Below are 15,624 nucleotides of genomic sequence, written 5' to 3'. Positions count from 1 at the left end.
CATATTGATGTAAATAAGTAAATGAGGGAGAAAGGAAATCTTTTTCTTTTTCTTCTTCTTTTTTTTAAAAAAGATGACCAGTAAGGGGATCTTAACCCTTGACTTGGTGTTATCAGCACCACACTCTCCCAAGTGAGCTAACTGGCCATCCTATATAGGGATCCAAACCCTTGGCCTTGGTGTTATCAGCACCACACTCTCTCAAGCAAGCCACGGGCCGGCCCTAGCTTTTTCTTATAATAAATACCAACTAATAAATTCAGAAGGAATGGTAGAATTATAAATCAGTATATTGTAACCATTATAATAATACTTGATTCAGCCAAGAATCATCAATGGATCCTAAAACTACTAGGTAAAAGTTTGATGAAGTATATAACATTTACACAACCTCAAAAGTATCTCCCCATAAATTACTTATTAACCACAAAAAGAATAGTCACTTTTAGCAGACACCATCTTAACCAAAGTAATCAACTTTGTGGTCAGAGTTACATCACAGGTATGGGGCAGATGCATTATGATACCATGTTTTGAGAAAGATACATTACTTCTGTGGTAGTCCTGCCAAAATGCATAACCTGAAACTAATTATGAGGAAATATCAAATAAACCAAAATTAAAGGACATTTTACAAAATAACTAGTCTGTACAAGAATGTCAAGGTAATAAAAGACAAAGAAAGGCTGAGAAAGTGTTCCAGATTATAGGAAAATAAAGAGACAACTAAATATAACGTGTGGTCCTCTATTAGATCCCAGATCAGAGAAAAGAGGGGAAAAACTGTAAAGGACATTATTGGGACTGTTGGGTAAATTGGAATATGTATTGTGGATTAGGTAATACTTTGTATCAATGTTGAATTTTTGGATTTTGATAAATGTATTTTGGTTATGTCAGAGAAATCCTTGTTCTTAGGAAATAATATTGAAATATTTCTGGAAAAAGAAGTACATATCCTTTGATCTCAGCAATTATTGGAATTAATCCTATAGAAATAATTAAATGTGTGCCAAGATGAAAATACTGAATTATTCTTGCTATGAATAGCAAAAATTTGGAAATAGCCTAATAATAGCCTAATTATTATCAGATATTATTAGGGGTTGCTTAAGTAAATCTGGCACTTTCATATAGTGAAATAACTGTGCAGCCCTTCAAAATTATCTTGTAGATCTCTGCACAGTGAGATGTTTCTAGTTGTATTAGTGAAGGTTATTTTGGTTGCAAGAAACAGAGGCCAATTCAGGCTGCCTTAAATAGCTGGGGTAGGTCACGGAAGCAAAAGGGACAGCTGGGAAATCCCTAGTTGGGAAGAGTAAACTGTGGGGATCTCAACCTTGAGGTTCAAGGACCTTCCTTTTTTCTAGGGCACTATCATTAAAGTGATTTAACTCTAGGTCTTGCAGTTTCTTGATTCAGAGTTTGAATTCCCCCCAAAAAGGATCTGGTTGGTCCAGGACTTTTAAGAGGCATATTTATATAACGCAGAGGCCTGAAAGGATGGTTTGCATGTAGATTGGGCCCGTTTCTACACAAGAGGTAATTGTTGTGAACCAGGATGCTACCTTGGTTGTTATCTACTTCTGTAGGATTTTGTAATAAAAATAAATTAAAAAACAAAAACAGAATACAAAATACTGTGTACTGTGGTCCTATTTTGTAGAAATATAGAATGAGTTTTGGGGTCGGTTAGAGAATCAAGAGTTCTGTTTGAATATGTTTATTTTGAGATTTCTGTTAGACATTCAAGTGGAGAGCTGAATTCTTTTTGTGGCCAAAGCGGCAAACAAGTAACATCTGCCCTTATATTTTTCTAGATCAGAATCAACCCTTGTGTTCCTGTGGCATAGAACTGAGGGGTCTCAACCGAGTTTTCTTTCAGACAGTTAAGCAAATCCTAAGCTTCTATTCTTGAAAAATAACGAGTGTCCTCTTGGCACCTGCACAGCACTCATTCCATGGAGGCAGGACTCCTGCCTGGCACAGATGCATGTTGTTAGACTTGGTACTCTCTCCCCACCCCCAGCCCCCATGTCTCAGTCAGCTCCTTGTCTGGTATGTTAAGCAGTCATATAATCATTCTGGACTTCATTTTCCTGTGAGTTTATCCTTGACTTCTTTTGTCTGTATTTTTGATTTTTATTTTTAATTGGTCCAAGCCAAATGATAAATAAAAATCACTGAAACATCCCCTTTACCTTTTTCAACAATTGAGGCGGTGATAGTTCAGCCCACAGCAGTAAAAACTTTAAGAACCAGGAACTAATAAATGCAAATGTTTACTTTTTCAGATATCCACACAGAAGCAGTTCAAGCTGCACTGGCAAAGCATAAAGAACAGAAGATGGCTTTGCCCATGCCAACCAAAAGGCGGTCCACATTTGTCCAGTCTCCTGCGGATGCCTGCACACCTCCTGGTAGGTTTAGCAGAACCTTTTCTCTCTGACAGTTACTACTTTGATGTTCCTGGTTTAAGCACTGCTTTTTCTTTTCTGAAGTAGGAGCTGGAACTTTCTCCACATCATCAGAGGTATATAAGAGCAAATTCTGGAGATAGCAGGTTTTGATTGTCATCTCATAAACAATATACAAAAGCTGTAAGAGTACAGCTATTTTTTAAAAAAACTTTCCTTCTGAATTTCCTTACTGTAACCCCCAAACTCATGTAGTCCTAAATAAACACAGGCAAAAGCTTAGGCCAAAATCTTGCTATGGCTAAATGGCTATTTTCATTTTACCCAAAATATGACCCGTAGTCTTATATTTAACTCATTTATGCTCCTAAATCAGATGCTTCATCTCTGCAGCAGTCATAGGCGTAGGTGGACTTGGAATAAAATTTCGTGTGTCATTAACAGTTATGGGATTATAAATTGTAATAGGTCTGAAAAGCATAAGTATGTTTGTGTGTGTGTTAATATATTTTTATACATTTATATATTTTTAAGAATCTGTTTTTTATAGTGGGGTCATAAGAACAGTGAAAAGTAGTTAACTTCATCCCATCCCCATTCACCAGACTTGTAATCCTTACTCCCGCTAAAATTAAAGCATTATAACTTCATATTTGAGGAACAGCTGGAACAACCTTAAGTTGTATTGTCTGTTCAGAATCTTTCCCAAAGTTTTTAAAAACCTAAAAAAAAAAAAATATTTTAGATTAAATCCCAGATGAGATCTTGATATAGGCCTCAGAAACTAAACGTAGTGAATCTGTTTCAGATCCTCAGAATAGTGTCTGTCTCCCTGGGGTCACATTACTGGTAGTAAAGTCTTTGGGAAGAAAATTTCCCCATATCGTTTTAGTCTAAACTACTTACTGCATCTTTGGGGAGATTCCTAGGAAGGTTGTGTTGTTGTGGTTAACCTTTATTCACAGTTGTCAAGTTGTTGAGCTGTTCATACTGATCCTGTTCACTGATTCAGGTTTATGTTAATAGTTTTCTCCTAGGTTTTGGCTAACTTCTCAGAGCATTTGGGTATTCTGTGGGCTCATTAACTGTGTGTGCTTTTTTTCTTCACATCTGTGGTGTCAATATGTGTGAAAGAGAAATAGCTCTGTGGCTTCAAGTGTTTCTCAAAATGTAACACAGGATACCTCTAGCAGACCATCACAATGAGACATTTTGTGTCTATAGTAGTGCATACTTCAAACCCACTCAATGGAAATCTTGAATGGTTTCCCTTCTGCACTAGTATAGCACAAGATGGGTCCTCATGGACAAAGGGGGCTCTCAGTTTAGTAGCTGTTCCTTGTTGGCAGACTCCACTGCAGTGCAGCTGAGGGTTCAGTTGTAGTAAATGGCAAAGGATAGGGACCAATGCAACACGTAGTTCTTAGAAACATCCGCTCCAAAGCTGTATTAAAGAAATGCAGTTTCAGAGTAAGTAGGTTGCTTTAATGGCTTTGGGTTAAATGTGAGAGAGCAGCAAAGGATCTTGAGAATGCTCAGAAATGGAAACCTTTTTTTTATCCCTTTTAACAAAAGTCTCTGCCTGAGGGGAATTTACTAGCTCTAGAAACAAATCACAGCTGTTCATTGCTGAATGATACCATAGTCCTTTGGAATTCACTTTAGGCCTCTGTATTTCTTAACATTAATGTTCTACTCTATCTGCAGCCTTGAAGATGTGGCGTGATGTTCTTGATCACCTTATATGTCTTAATAATTTCATTATTACAAAGATATGGTCCTCCCTCCTAAGACTTACAAGCAGAGCAGGGTAATTTGAAAAGTTCCCTGTCCACTTATCTCCTGTTCTGGAGAACTGTGAATAGTGTTTGAGAAACCTTGATGTGCTGTTAGGGATACCTGTATTGTCATATAGAAGAGGGATACTCTCCCAACAAGAGGAAACATTGAGCACACCCTACACAGTGCTTTCTCAACAGTGCCCACATGGAATGAGATCTTGATGCCCTCATTCAACAGTTACGCATATGCCTAGGACAAACACTTTGCTTTAGTGAGGGATGTGGGGAGAACTACATCATAAGGCCTCTGTTTTCACTTTTCATTTTAGTGGGTGGAATTTGCTCTTCCTACATCAGGAAGCTCTCTAGGCTTCTCAGAGCCACCAGTTAAAAGACTTGGCTAATTCCTATTCCTATTGCCGTTTAATCCTATATCAGTATCTCCCAGAACCTGTTCAGCCTAACCTGGTGATGTCACATAGGTTTTACCATGTGTATCTACTCGGATGGTCCCTGAAACACTGAAGTTTAGAAGAATGCTGAGGTTGCATTCAAGGGATGGGGAAGAGGAAGTGAACTGACATTAGTTATTGGTTGTTATAGGTTGTTTTTTAAAAAAACAGATTTTTACCAGCTGTAAAAATGACCTAAAAAAATTGTGCCACTCTTGCAGGGAAAAAGTAACCTAACATTTCACAGTATTTTAATCGTGTCTTTGTACACTATCTGAGATGTCATAGCACACATCACAAAGCAGACAAGGCCCTCACCCTTCACTTGTTATCCCCTGTGAGCCCCGTTTCTGGGATAACTCCCAGAGCACACTAGCCAGTTAGCTTCTGTGGGACACACTTAACACATAACTATTTTAATTATTGAACTGATGAAAATTTAGAGCTACTTTTGGAGGGATTTAATAAAAAGGATTTAAAGAGTAAAATATGTCATAAATCTTGGCTTCGTTTATAATATACAGCCTGGAAAATATGGTAAATAATAGGCATGGGAAATAACTTGTCTTTTGTTGATAGTTATTCTCAAATAATATGTCAATCAGTATAAAATTTGCTTATTGCTTAGACTAATTTCTGTCTTGTGGATTGGAAGCTTTAAATTCTCTAAGTTGGTAGCAATCTATGGTTCTTTTAGTGCCTGTGGCCTTTTTCAGAGTCTTTTAGACTACTTGAATTACTGCCATCTAGTTCCCTTTATGTGCTGAAATCATTTACTAATGTCATGAGGCAATTACCGCAGCTCGCTCTTTGTAGGGGTTCTTTGTGTGAGGCTATTACTCATTCATACAGAAAAACACAATGCCAAAACTACAGCTAGTTCTCCCCCCCCCCCCCCCCCCCGCCAAGCCTCTTCTGCACCCTTGTGGACTTACCCTTTGCTGCATTGTGAGTGTACACAGATGACCAAATAGACTACATGGTGAGCCTAAAGCACTATAAGCTATTTCAACTAGCTTCGGTAGATTGAAGTTTAATTTTACATGTCTGTCTCACACGGGTCCCTACTTGAGAGTGGCTATAGTAATTCATAGTGCCAGAGACGAGGAATTTACCTTTCTGTGTTTCTCTATATGAAAGTGATGAATATGAACAGACTGGGATATTATTATTTTTTAACATAATTCAACAGTGCTTATGGAATTATGGTACATTACAGTATACAAAGGACTTTCATGTACCGACGGCTGCCCTGCCTCATCTGTTCCTCATAAGTTCTCTGTAAAGCAGGAAGGGCAGATTTCCTTAGAGATGAAGAAACAAACAGGTTCATAGTCACTAAGTGGTTTGCCCCGGGTCAAACAGCAATTAAGTGTCAGACCCAGTCTTCTTTATTGTGTTTATTACTATTCTGAAGTGTCATGTTTAGGAAATCCTTTTTACCTAATAGATACTCATGTATGCATCATACTGGAATGAGTATTATTCCAAAAAAATTAGCTCTTGCCTTGTTAGAACTTATAGCCTAAAACACATATCTGTCAGAACTTAAAAGAGAATACCTGCTGAATTACCAACTTGGGGAGTTTTCTCCAAATATTCTAATTTTATTCAAAACCACAAAGTAAACACACAGTTGGCAAATAGGGCCTTTATAAATGTGTTCTAATGAATTGATTTGGATCATTTTAATGGCATACTCTCATTATTGGTATGGGTTATAAGCAATGGTCCACAATTACTTGGGGAACTAACGAACATTCAATATTCTTTAAGCCAAAGCACAATAAAAACCCACTCTGTCAGGTTCATTTGTTTATTTCAATAGCTGATTGTAAAATTTAATGTTTGCCAATAAAAGTAATTTCATAGTTACATTTTTTTTAGTACCTTTGTGTATGAGTCAAGGAGCTAAGTGCTTAACATATATTTTTGTTTTTAGTTCTCTTAACAATCTTGTATTCCAGAGAGAATGAGCACTGGAAGTCAGAGTGGTGAGGTGGCGCTCACCTTGGCTGCCCTTGGGGGAGGAGAGGCAGTAACAAGGGACTTAAATTTTAATTTTCATAAGGGTATAAAAGATAAAATTTTGGACCTATATAAAGTTGGAAGCTGGAATCAAGATTCCTGGAGGGACTTAAGTCTTGAGCAGAAGAATGAACTAGAAAAAACTAATCTGCCAGCAAAAGACAATGGTCAAGAAAGCTTGCCCCTTCAGATCCACATACTGGCTAGCTGCCAAAACAAAAAACAGCAACAAAAAACTTGCCTTGTGCCTGGCCTTGGAATAACAGGGACAGAGACCTTCCTTCAGAATTTGTGGTCAGTGGAACAGGTTTGCTACCTACCTAGAAGAACTAACATTAAAAAGTTGTTTTAGGGCTGAGCCCGTGGCGCACTCGGTAGAGTGCTGCGCTAGCAGCGCGGCGACGCTCCCGCCGCGGGTTCGGATCCTATATAAGAATGACCGGTGCACTCCCTGGCTGAGCGCCGGTCACGAAAAAAAAAAAAAAGTTGTTTTAGGGTGAGGATAATCCTGAGACAAATGGTCTATGAAAGGATACAGCCTCAACCAGGGACATAGAATTCCCATAGATAAAGATCCACTGAGTGTGAGCTAATACATAAAAAAAGCACTCGTGGAAATATCTATCATGAAGGAGAGTCAAAAGAAAGCAACAACAGGGCTGGCTGGTTAGCTCAGTTAGTTAGAGTGTGGTGCTGATAATACCAAGATCAAGGGTTCAAATCCCCATGCTGGCCATCTGCAGGGGGTAAAAAAACAACAACAAAAAAAACTGGTAAAAAGGAAAGCAACAACAAACAGCAGAATTAAACCCCTAAGATCTGATTTGTTCAACAGCTCTCAGTGGCAGAGCTAAAATCTAAATCCAGAGCCCATTCCCTAAGCCACTTGGCATATTGCCTCTCATTCTAGCATACTGTCAAGTAAGTATTTTCTGGTTAATTTCGGAGCTCTAACAATTGCTACATGTTTAATCTAACTTTCAAATAGGCAGTACATGAAAAGAATCTGTTTTCTCACCCCAATATTATTTATAATACTAGTTAGTTTTGTAAGCTGTTTTTTCATAGACAGGGGAAAATACCTAGAAAAAGTGTTTGGAGATCCATTGTAGGTAGTGACTTGGGAGTAATTATTCGTAGTGAGTGCCTCTTCTCTAAGAAGTATGCCAGGTTGTTAGGCAACTCATGGACGTCCTGCCATTTATGTTCTCAACACCAATTTTTTCAGTCCCCAGGTAGCTCTCTGTATACACAGATTATTGTGTGATGCTAAAAATCTCTTGGGTAGTTCTGAAAGTTTCCCTAACCCTTGTCTTGTGAATCAATCAGTGTCCACCCTGGTTGGGGTTAGTGTTAGAAATTAAGCCACTCAGAATTTGTAGCCCAAGGTAGGTTCAGGTTGGCACTGCTTCCAGAACTAATCTTTTAATGTTCTTTTCTATATGATATGTTTCTGTTCCAGGGCTGCCCCCTCTTGGGTCTCTAAAGGTTTTCCTTCTTAACCTTCAGACTTTCCTTGCCTGCATAGAAACTTTCCTTTGCCTCTCCTGAAGGTATTTGTGGAAGTCCCCACCTCTCCTGACTCACCAGTGCAAGAGAAAATGACACTTTCCTGACTGACACCACCCCATCTCACCCAGACACACACACACACTTCTTTCCACGGGCTCCAGAGGATCTCATATTCACTGTCCTGGCAATTGTTTCATTTATTTGTTCTTTAAAGCTCCTACTTGCAGTCACCTCCCATTTCCTGGCCTGGTTTAGGAGGCATATTTTGTAGTGGTTGTTAGGATGAGATCTTCATTTCAGTGAATCTTGACCTATCTGCTTTTCTAAGCCTATGCCTGGGCCTAATTTTGGTATCAGCTATATGAACCCAATGGCAGGCACTATCTTTCCAGGAACTTACCTGGCTTAAACAATATCCCTCAGGTTGTGTAGACTGACCCTCAGATGTTACTGACTCTCAAATGTTACCATCCTTTAACCAAGGCATCATTTTCACCCCCACAAATCTTTTTAAGTTAGGTTTTTTTATAGCTTTATTGAGTTGTAATTTATTGACATATAATAAATAGCACATATTTGAAGTGTATACTTTGCTGAATTTTGACATAGCAAAACCATGAAACCATCACCACAATTAAGATACTGAACATATCTATCAGCCCCCCAAATTTCCTCATAATCCCTTCCTCCCACCTCTCCCCAACCCCAGGTAACCATTGATCTGTTTTCTGTCACTGTACATTAGTTTGCATTTTCTAGAATTTTATATGGGAGGTTTGGCTTCTTTCACTTAGCATAATTATTTTGAAATTCACTCATATTGTTGTTTAGATGACAACAGTAGATCATTCCTTTTTATTGCTGAGTATTATCCCATTATATGGATATACTAGAATTTGTTTATCCATTCATTTGTTGATGGGCATTTGGATTGTTTCCCATTTTTAGCTACTGCACATAAAGCTCCTATGAACATTCTTGTACAGGTCTTTGTATAAATATGCTTCTGTTTCTCTTTGGTAGATACTTGGAAGTGGAATGGGTAGATGATATAGATATAATAGATATATTTTCCACTAAGAAGACAGTCATTTCCACACGTGGCTAAAGACTAAAAGTGCTACAGCAGTTCAGAACAGATAGTAAATTCAAGACTTTTCTTCCCTTAAAATGAACAAGCTAGTTGTTTAGGTTTCTACTTGGTTGTAAAAGGATCATAGGCTTCTGGTGTCCAGTATTAAATGATGCTGCGTTAAAATCACACCAGATTATAAAATGTTTTGAAACCACGTTTTCAAAATTGTTTTCTTTTATGTAGACATACTCTATTCATCATATACAAGAGCTAGGCAAAGGACTTTAGGTATAACGGATAACAGCTGTAAGTTCATGTTCAACCAGAGCAAGAGCAGTAGGAAAATGGTAACTTTATTTCTATTAATATTAACTTAATCTTGCCCAAATTACAAACACATAGCAATTTACTGGGTGGCAATTGCTTTAGGGAAAAAAAAAAAAAACTATCAAATAAACATAGTTATATTTAAGGAAGCTCATTTTGATTTTTAAAAAGATATAGCCCCAGAGCAGAGCTTACATTCCATGTAAATTTAACGTGTGATCATCTTTAAGCCTCATCCAGCTAGTTTTGTGTCTGTACGCTAACATAGGGTAAGTTATTCATAGTAATTTCCCCGTTTCTCAGGTTACATGATTGGCATAGTATTTTTTTCCTTCACCAACCGTTAGTCAATTCTATCATCTTTCTCTTTATATTTATAGGAAGGACTTAGCCATTTAAATTAATCTTAGGGAAAATTTCAGATGCTGTTGCAAATTTAAAAAATAATAAACACCCCTTTTAACTGTTCTCCTGAGGATGAGAAGGGGAATTAATGTTTATTGGCCAGCCACTATGTGCTGGCACTGCTGTGGGTCGTGTTCTGTACATTGTCTCTTTTCAGGGTCACCCACTATAGTTAGAATGGAGACAAGTGTACGTAGCTGCCTCGCCAGGCCCTTAACAACCCAGCATGGGCTGCTTGTCCAGCCTCACGTTTCGTCACAATCAATTTTGCATCCTGTGCTTCAGCTAGTCCCTGTTTCCTTAAGATCTTCAAATATACCTTGTTTTCTGTTCCCTTTACCGAACTCCACTCCCTGCCCCCCCTTCATAACTAACTCCTGCTTACCCATCAGGCCTTGGTTTAGGTCTCACCCTTTAATGCCAGCCCCGAACTCCTGTAAGACTCTACGTCCTGTGAGGTTAGAGGCTGTGTCTTCTTACGCAACATTTTTTTTCCTACATTTTTCACTGTAGTGCTTAGTCATGTTTGTTGAACGGAGGAACAAGCAAACAACCTTCTCAGGTGGGTACTTTTATCCCCAAGTCACATAGTTAGCAGATGGTGGACCCCAGAGTTCAAATGGAAGTCTGACATCACAACCATGTTTTTTCCACCACACTAAGCCACTCCGAGGTTGCAAGTCATTACACGGGCGGACTGGCAGGCAAATTAAGTCACTGAATTGAAACAATACACCTAATTGTATAATTGATACAATACAGAAACATAATGAAACCAATCTTCCATAAACCTAATCTTGAAAAAGTGATTTTACTATCTTTTGAAAATTGAGTTATTCCGATTTTAGACTTACACGAATTAAAATAAATGGTGGAATAAGTCGACAGCCTGCAAACCCAGTGGAGTTTGTGGGATCCTGAGATGCATTGCCCTGAAAATACTTTATTCCAGTGTCAGATGCATCTGTCCCATGAGCTCCCTCCCCCTTTTTTTTTCCTAGCATGTTTGTAAGGACAGGAATCTTCGCCTCCTAAGATACAGTTGAAATGTTAGAATATTTTCTGTAAATTATGTAAAATGTTTTCCTTAAATAAAGGGTTAAAGATGCTGTTACTTTTCTTTCCTTACATTTTCCTTTAATCAGCCCCTTTTGCATTATAGATCTCTTTCTCCTTTAAGGAACCTCCTTGCTTTATCCTTTTAGGATCTGGTCACTATTCCCTCTCCAGCCTCAGTTTTTGCCCCTTACCTCCTCAGAGTCTGCTCCACTTTCATCAAAGTACTTGAAATCGCTGACTGGGGTTGGTCCTCCTCCTGTGAAAGCCTTTGCTTACTCCATTTCTTAGCATCTCTTGTGTTCTTTTGAAATAGTTTGTGGGCTTGTGTGTCTCCTGTACCAGACTGTAAGCCTGTTGAGGGCACTTACTGTCTCACAGGCACTCATAATCTCAGAATCCTTGGACCTGACATTGTTCCCCACACATATTGTAGTTATGTAGTAAATTTTTTAAAAAAGAGAAAAAAAAGAAAACAATTGATCAGTCTTGGGCCTCAGATCTCCTTCAGTATGAGATAATAGGTTGGAAGTAGTACAGAGGGAGAAGCAGGGATGTAGTCATTATTTTAACTTTCTTGCTCTGGGTCTGCAGATTTGACTTCTGGATTAGATTAGTCTTTTGTGGTTCAGATTCCCATTGTGAGGTGCTAGCAGTTTTCTGTCCCTGTTATTCGTCTCCTCTGCTCTTTGAACCAAAGCGGAACATGGACCTACAGTTTTACCTATAGACGAAAGTGTTCTGCAGGACTATGCACAGGATATTTAATTTTTAAAAACTGAATGAAGTTCAATCCACAGATTATAAATTATAACACAAAAATATCATTTAGAAGGGTTTGTCCCTCACCAGACCAAATGTCCCTTTGGCTTGTATGCCTCACAAAGTTAGAGCCCTGAAATAAATTGCTGATTTCTGTTTCTCTAGGCTTTTACTTCCCTATATTTGGTTGATTTTTTTTTTTTTTTTTTAAACATGCTTTCCTAATTTAGGCCTTATTTTCCTGAAGTCAGAGCCAGGCTAAATACAGACATCAGTGAATTTCTCACAATTCTTCTCTGAGAATTAAGGAAAGAAATCCAGATGCTATGCCCTCTCCTGTCATGTTTGGAATGCTTACCTGTGCCAGGACCAGCTGGCTTTCACAAACGATGAAGGCCTCCAGGCTAAGAACTGCTGTTACCCCCCTTCAGTTCCCTAGCACCTAGTGTACTGTTTGACACATAAGTTTTTAACAAGAATGTTTTTATAGCTTCCTCTCAAGGTCATATCCTTTTAAATAGAGACTAGTAAGTACTTGTCAAAATCAGTGTAGCCACCTATCACAAGGTTCTCTCATCAAGAGATTGAGGAAGATATATAAACACTTCAATATTATTTGAACATAAGTAGATAAACTAGAAGAATTTAGATACTGATTAAGCTCAGGACAGAAAAACAGTGCATGAAGCTTAAAGGTTCTTAAAGGGTTTTCAAAAAACAACTTAAAATTACCTATAGAGTTAGGCTATTTTATTTTTGCAGGCCTTGGTCCGTATTCCTTGAGATTCTTGAGAAACTTTACATATTAATCTACCTTAAGAATGCGAATGTTTTGCTGGTGTCAAAATTGAATGTGTGATCAATGAGCAAGAACTGAAAAGTCTCTTTTCTAGGCAGGATCGAGAACTTCTTTTTTTCTAATTCCACACAGACACGTCTTCGGCCTCTGAGGATGAGGGTTCTCTGAGACGCCAAGCTGCGCTCTCTGCTGCCTTGCAACAGAGCTTACAGAATGCTGAGTCCTGGATCAACCGTTCAATTCAGGGATCGTCCACTTCTTCATCTGCATCTTCTACGCTGTCCCATGGAGAGGTCAAAGGAACCAGTGGGTCTCTAGCTGATGTATTTGCCAATACTCGAATAGGTAGGAGCTGGATCTACCAAAGAAGCTCAAATTATGTTCCATTTGGCTCCCAGTATCCAGGAAATAGTTTGTGATTTGTATTAGAGTTTTAAGTGTGGCCTAAAAGATATGATCAGAGAGAATATGACAGATTATGAGGCAAAGAAGGAAACACCAGCAATACATTTGTAATAGGAATGATAAGGATCATCTGCATTTATTGGTGCATAGAATTGCCCACCTGAAGCCATAGCTATTTCCATAAGCAATACTCAAGCTGCAAGATATAACACCAGTCTTAGTGTGGGTTTATCCCACTTGAAGAATATTCCATGTATTAAAAGGTGTTAAAATATGTAACATTTTATATTTTCCCAGGATTATTGTTTACATTCTGTCAAAAAATGTTAAACCTGAGCAAATTCTACACTAAACCAATGCCATTGAGGCCTTTTGTCTTTAGTATAAAGACTGGATTTATTGTCCTTGCTGCTGTGATATTGCTACAAATGGAGTGTGTAGGCCGAGAATGTTGGTACTCTGAGCTCCACCTGCTGCTGATGCTACTGTGTGGAGTGTAGCTTTTGCTTGGCTCTGCTTTATGTTTCTGTGTTGTTGTTGTTGTTGTTTTAAGAGATGCAACATCTGCAGATATAGTTCAGATCTCAGCTTTCGCTTAATTGGTTGGTACAAATTGTACTATGTAATATATATTAATGTTGTATGTCTGTGATATCATTTCCTTTTTTCTTGACAGTGAATTGTATTTTGGTGTCTTAATTTTCATTGCAGTGACCTTTCTATATCACCTTGTATATATCTTTATTAATTGATTTCTGAAATGAAAAACTTGGAAAATTTTCAGTTTAAAGTTGCAATTTTTAAAGAAAATAGCTACCTGAAGGTATATGATTGCCCAATTAAAAAGCTGAGTGCCAGGAGACGACGACTTGTCCTGCACTCTTAGCTCTGCCCTGTAATTCACTGAGCCTCCTAAAGCAGCTCCAGACAGATGTAGTATGCACATGTACCACCTCATTTGTTGTGGAGGGTAAGCCATAGAGCCTTGGTTGGTGGGGTTGTATTTCCACATTAGTCTAAAAAAAGAGCAATTTCACTTGTTAAAAATATTGTCCTAATACCCAGTTAACTTTATCTGGGTTTTTGTTAACAAGATGATTTCATCAGACCTCATATTTCTCTATTGCTTCTACTACTCTTGGAAACGTTATTGGTTCAGTTACTCACAGACACCATTTTATCCAACATTATTGCTTTTTGGATGTTTGCACTAACAGAAGCAATTCATATTCCTAATGGAAAAATTAAAAAATATAGGTAAAAGAAAAATAACCTATAATCCCACCTTCCATGGTTAACATATTTGTGTTATCACTTCAGTGTACATTCTTCTAGATTTTATTTACAGATGAATATGTAGGGTTTTGGTTTTGATTTTACAAAAATGAGGTTGTCCTAAACATAATGTTCATAGGCTGCTTTTCTTAGCGGTGTATCATGAACATCTTTTATATCATTATAATTAGACTATTATTTTTGTGGTTTCAAGGTATGTTGTTGTATAACTGTGCCCTGGTTTGTTTAGCCACTACCCTGTTTTGGGCATTTAAATAGTATCCAACTTTTTTTGCTATTATAAAAACTGCTGGAATGAACCTTCTTGAACATGCAGCTTTGCATTCATCTGATTATCTCCTGAGGATGTATTCCTGTAAGTTGAATTGCTTACAATAAAAATGGGTCAAATAAAAATATCCATTTTTAATACTTTTGTCACCACATTTTCCTATAGAAAGGTATACTTTGCTAGTATATATAAAACTTTAAAAACTATGAAATTAGTAATTATAGACATTTTGGGCATAGAGACCTTACCCCCAGATTGATTTTAGACATTGTTTATATTATACTTTTTTCCTTTTTCATAGTTTTTAGTGGCATTTTATTATTCTTGTAAATCATATATTTTACTTCCTTTAATGTTCTTACTTCTCCAGATGTTTTCTTCTGAGTTTTTTGTAACACATTCCTGTTGAATGGATCTCTTCCAAGTTACATCATTCAATTTCTCTTGTTAAGAATCCATACATGAAGTAAAGTACAATAGCACTATTTAATCTCTGCTTAGAGCAAGGAAAGAACTTTGTCAAGTAGATCTGAGTTACCTATGCTTTATTTTATAAAAATTAGAAGTGGACTTTATCTGGAAACTTGAGCGATCTAACCCCCTCCCAAGACACTCTTTTGGTCTTCAGTGGAAGAAGAAACATTCTAAATAAACCATAATCATGAAGAATTGTTCAAGAGACTAAAATATTAGTAGCCAGTTATGATCTTACTCACTTTGTTTCCATTTTGAATCACTTGCAACTTTTATTTCATTATGATTATTTTTATAACATTGGGTTTCTACCAGCCTTTCTGTGTAGTAAATAATGTTTTTGGGAAACATTGGACTGATGATTTGATCTTACTAAGGCTACCCCAAGTCTTGAAAAGAATCATTGTGGAAAGCTGATATGTCCTGACTTAACCTCTTGTTTTCCCATTATATCTTGCTAGTAGAATTTGATCTGAAAGTTTGTTTTACAAGAGCTGATACCCTATTTATGTAATTTTCTTCCTTGTTAAAAACCAAAGATTTAAAGGTTTTTATTTTTGCTGC

General features: G+C 37.6%; 1 protein-coding gene across 3 annotated transcripts in view; it reads left to right on the top strand.

Annotated features, from left to right (window-relative positions):
• Positions 1 to 15,624, top strand: part of DIP2B (disco interacting protein 2 homolog B) — a 220,238-nt gene that overhangs the window by 136,767 nt on the left and 67,847 nt on the right. For 2 of the 3 annotated variants that reach the window (XM_063074793.1, XM_063074792.1), the window contains exons 4-5: positions 2,295 to 2,420; positions 12,747 to 12,959. In XM_063074793.1, coding sequence (XP_062930863.1) covers positions 2,295 to 2,420; positions 12,747 to 12,959 — 339 coding nt within the window. The remainder of the gene's footprint in view (positions 1 to 2,294; positions 2,421 to 12,746; positions 12,960 to 15,624) is intronic. The other variant, XM_063074794.1, reaches the window with a different exon arrangement.

The sequence above is a fragment of the Cynocephalus volans genome, chromosome 12 (genome assembly GCF_027409185.1).
Source record: "Cynocephalus volans isolate mCynVol1 chromosome 12, mCynVol1.pri, whole genome shotgun sequence".
NCBI lineage: Eukaryota > Metazoa > Chordata > Mammalia > Dermoptera > Cynocephalidae > Cynocephalus > Cynocephalus volans.
Note: the sequence above shows the minus strand (reverse complement) of the source record. Positions and strands in the feature narration are given on the sequence as shown.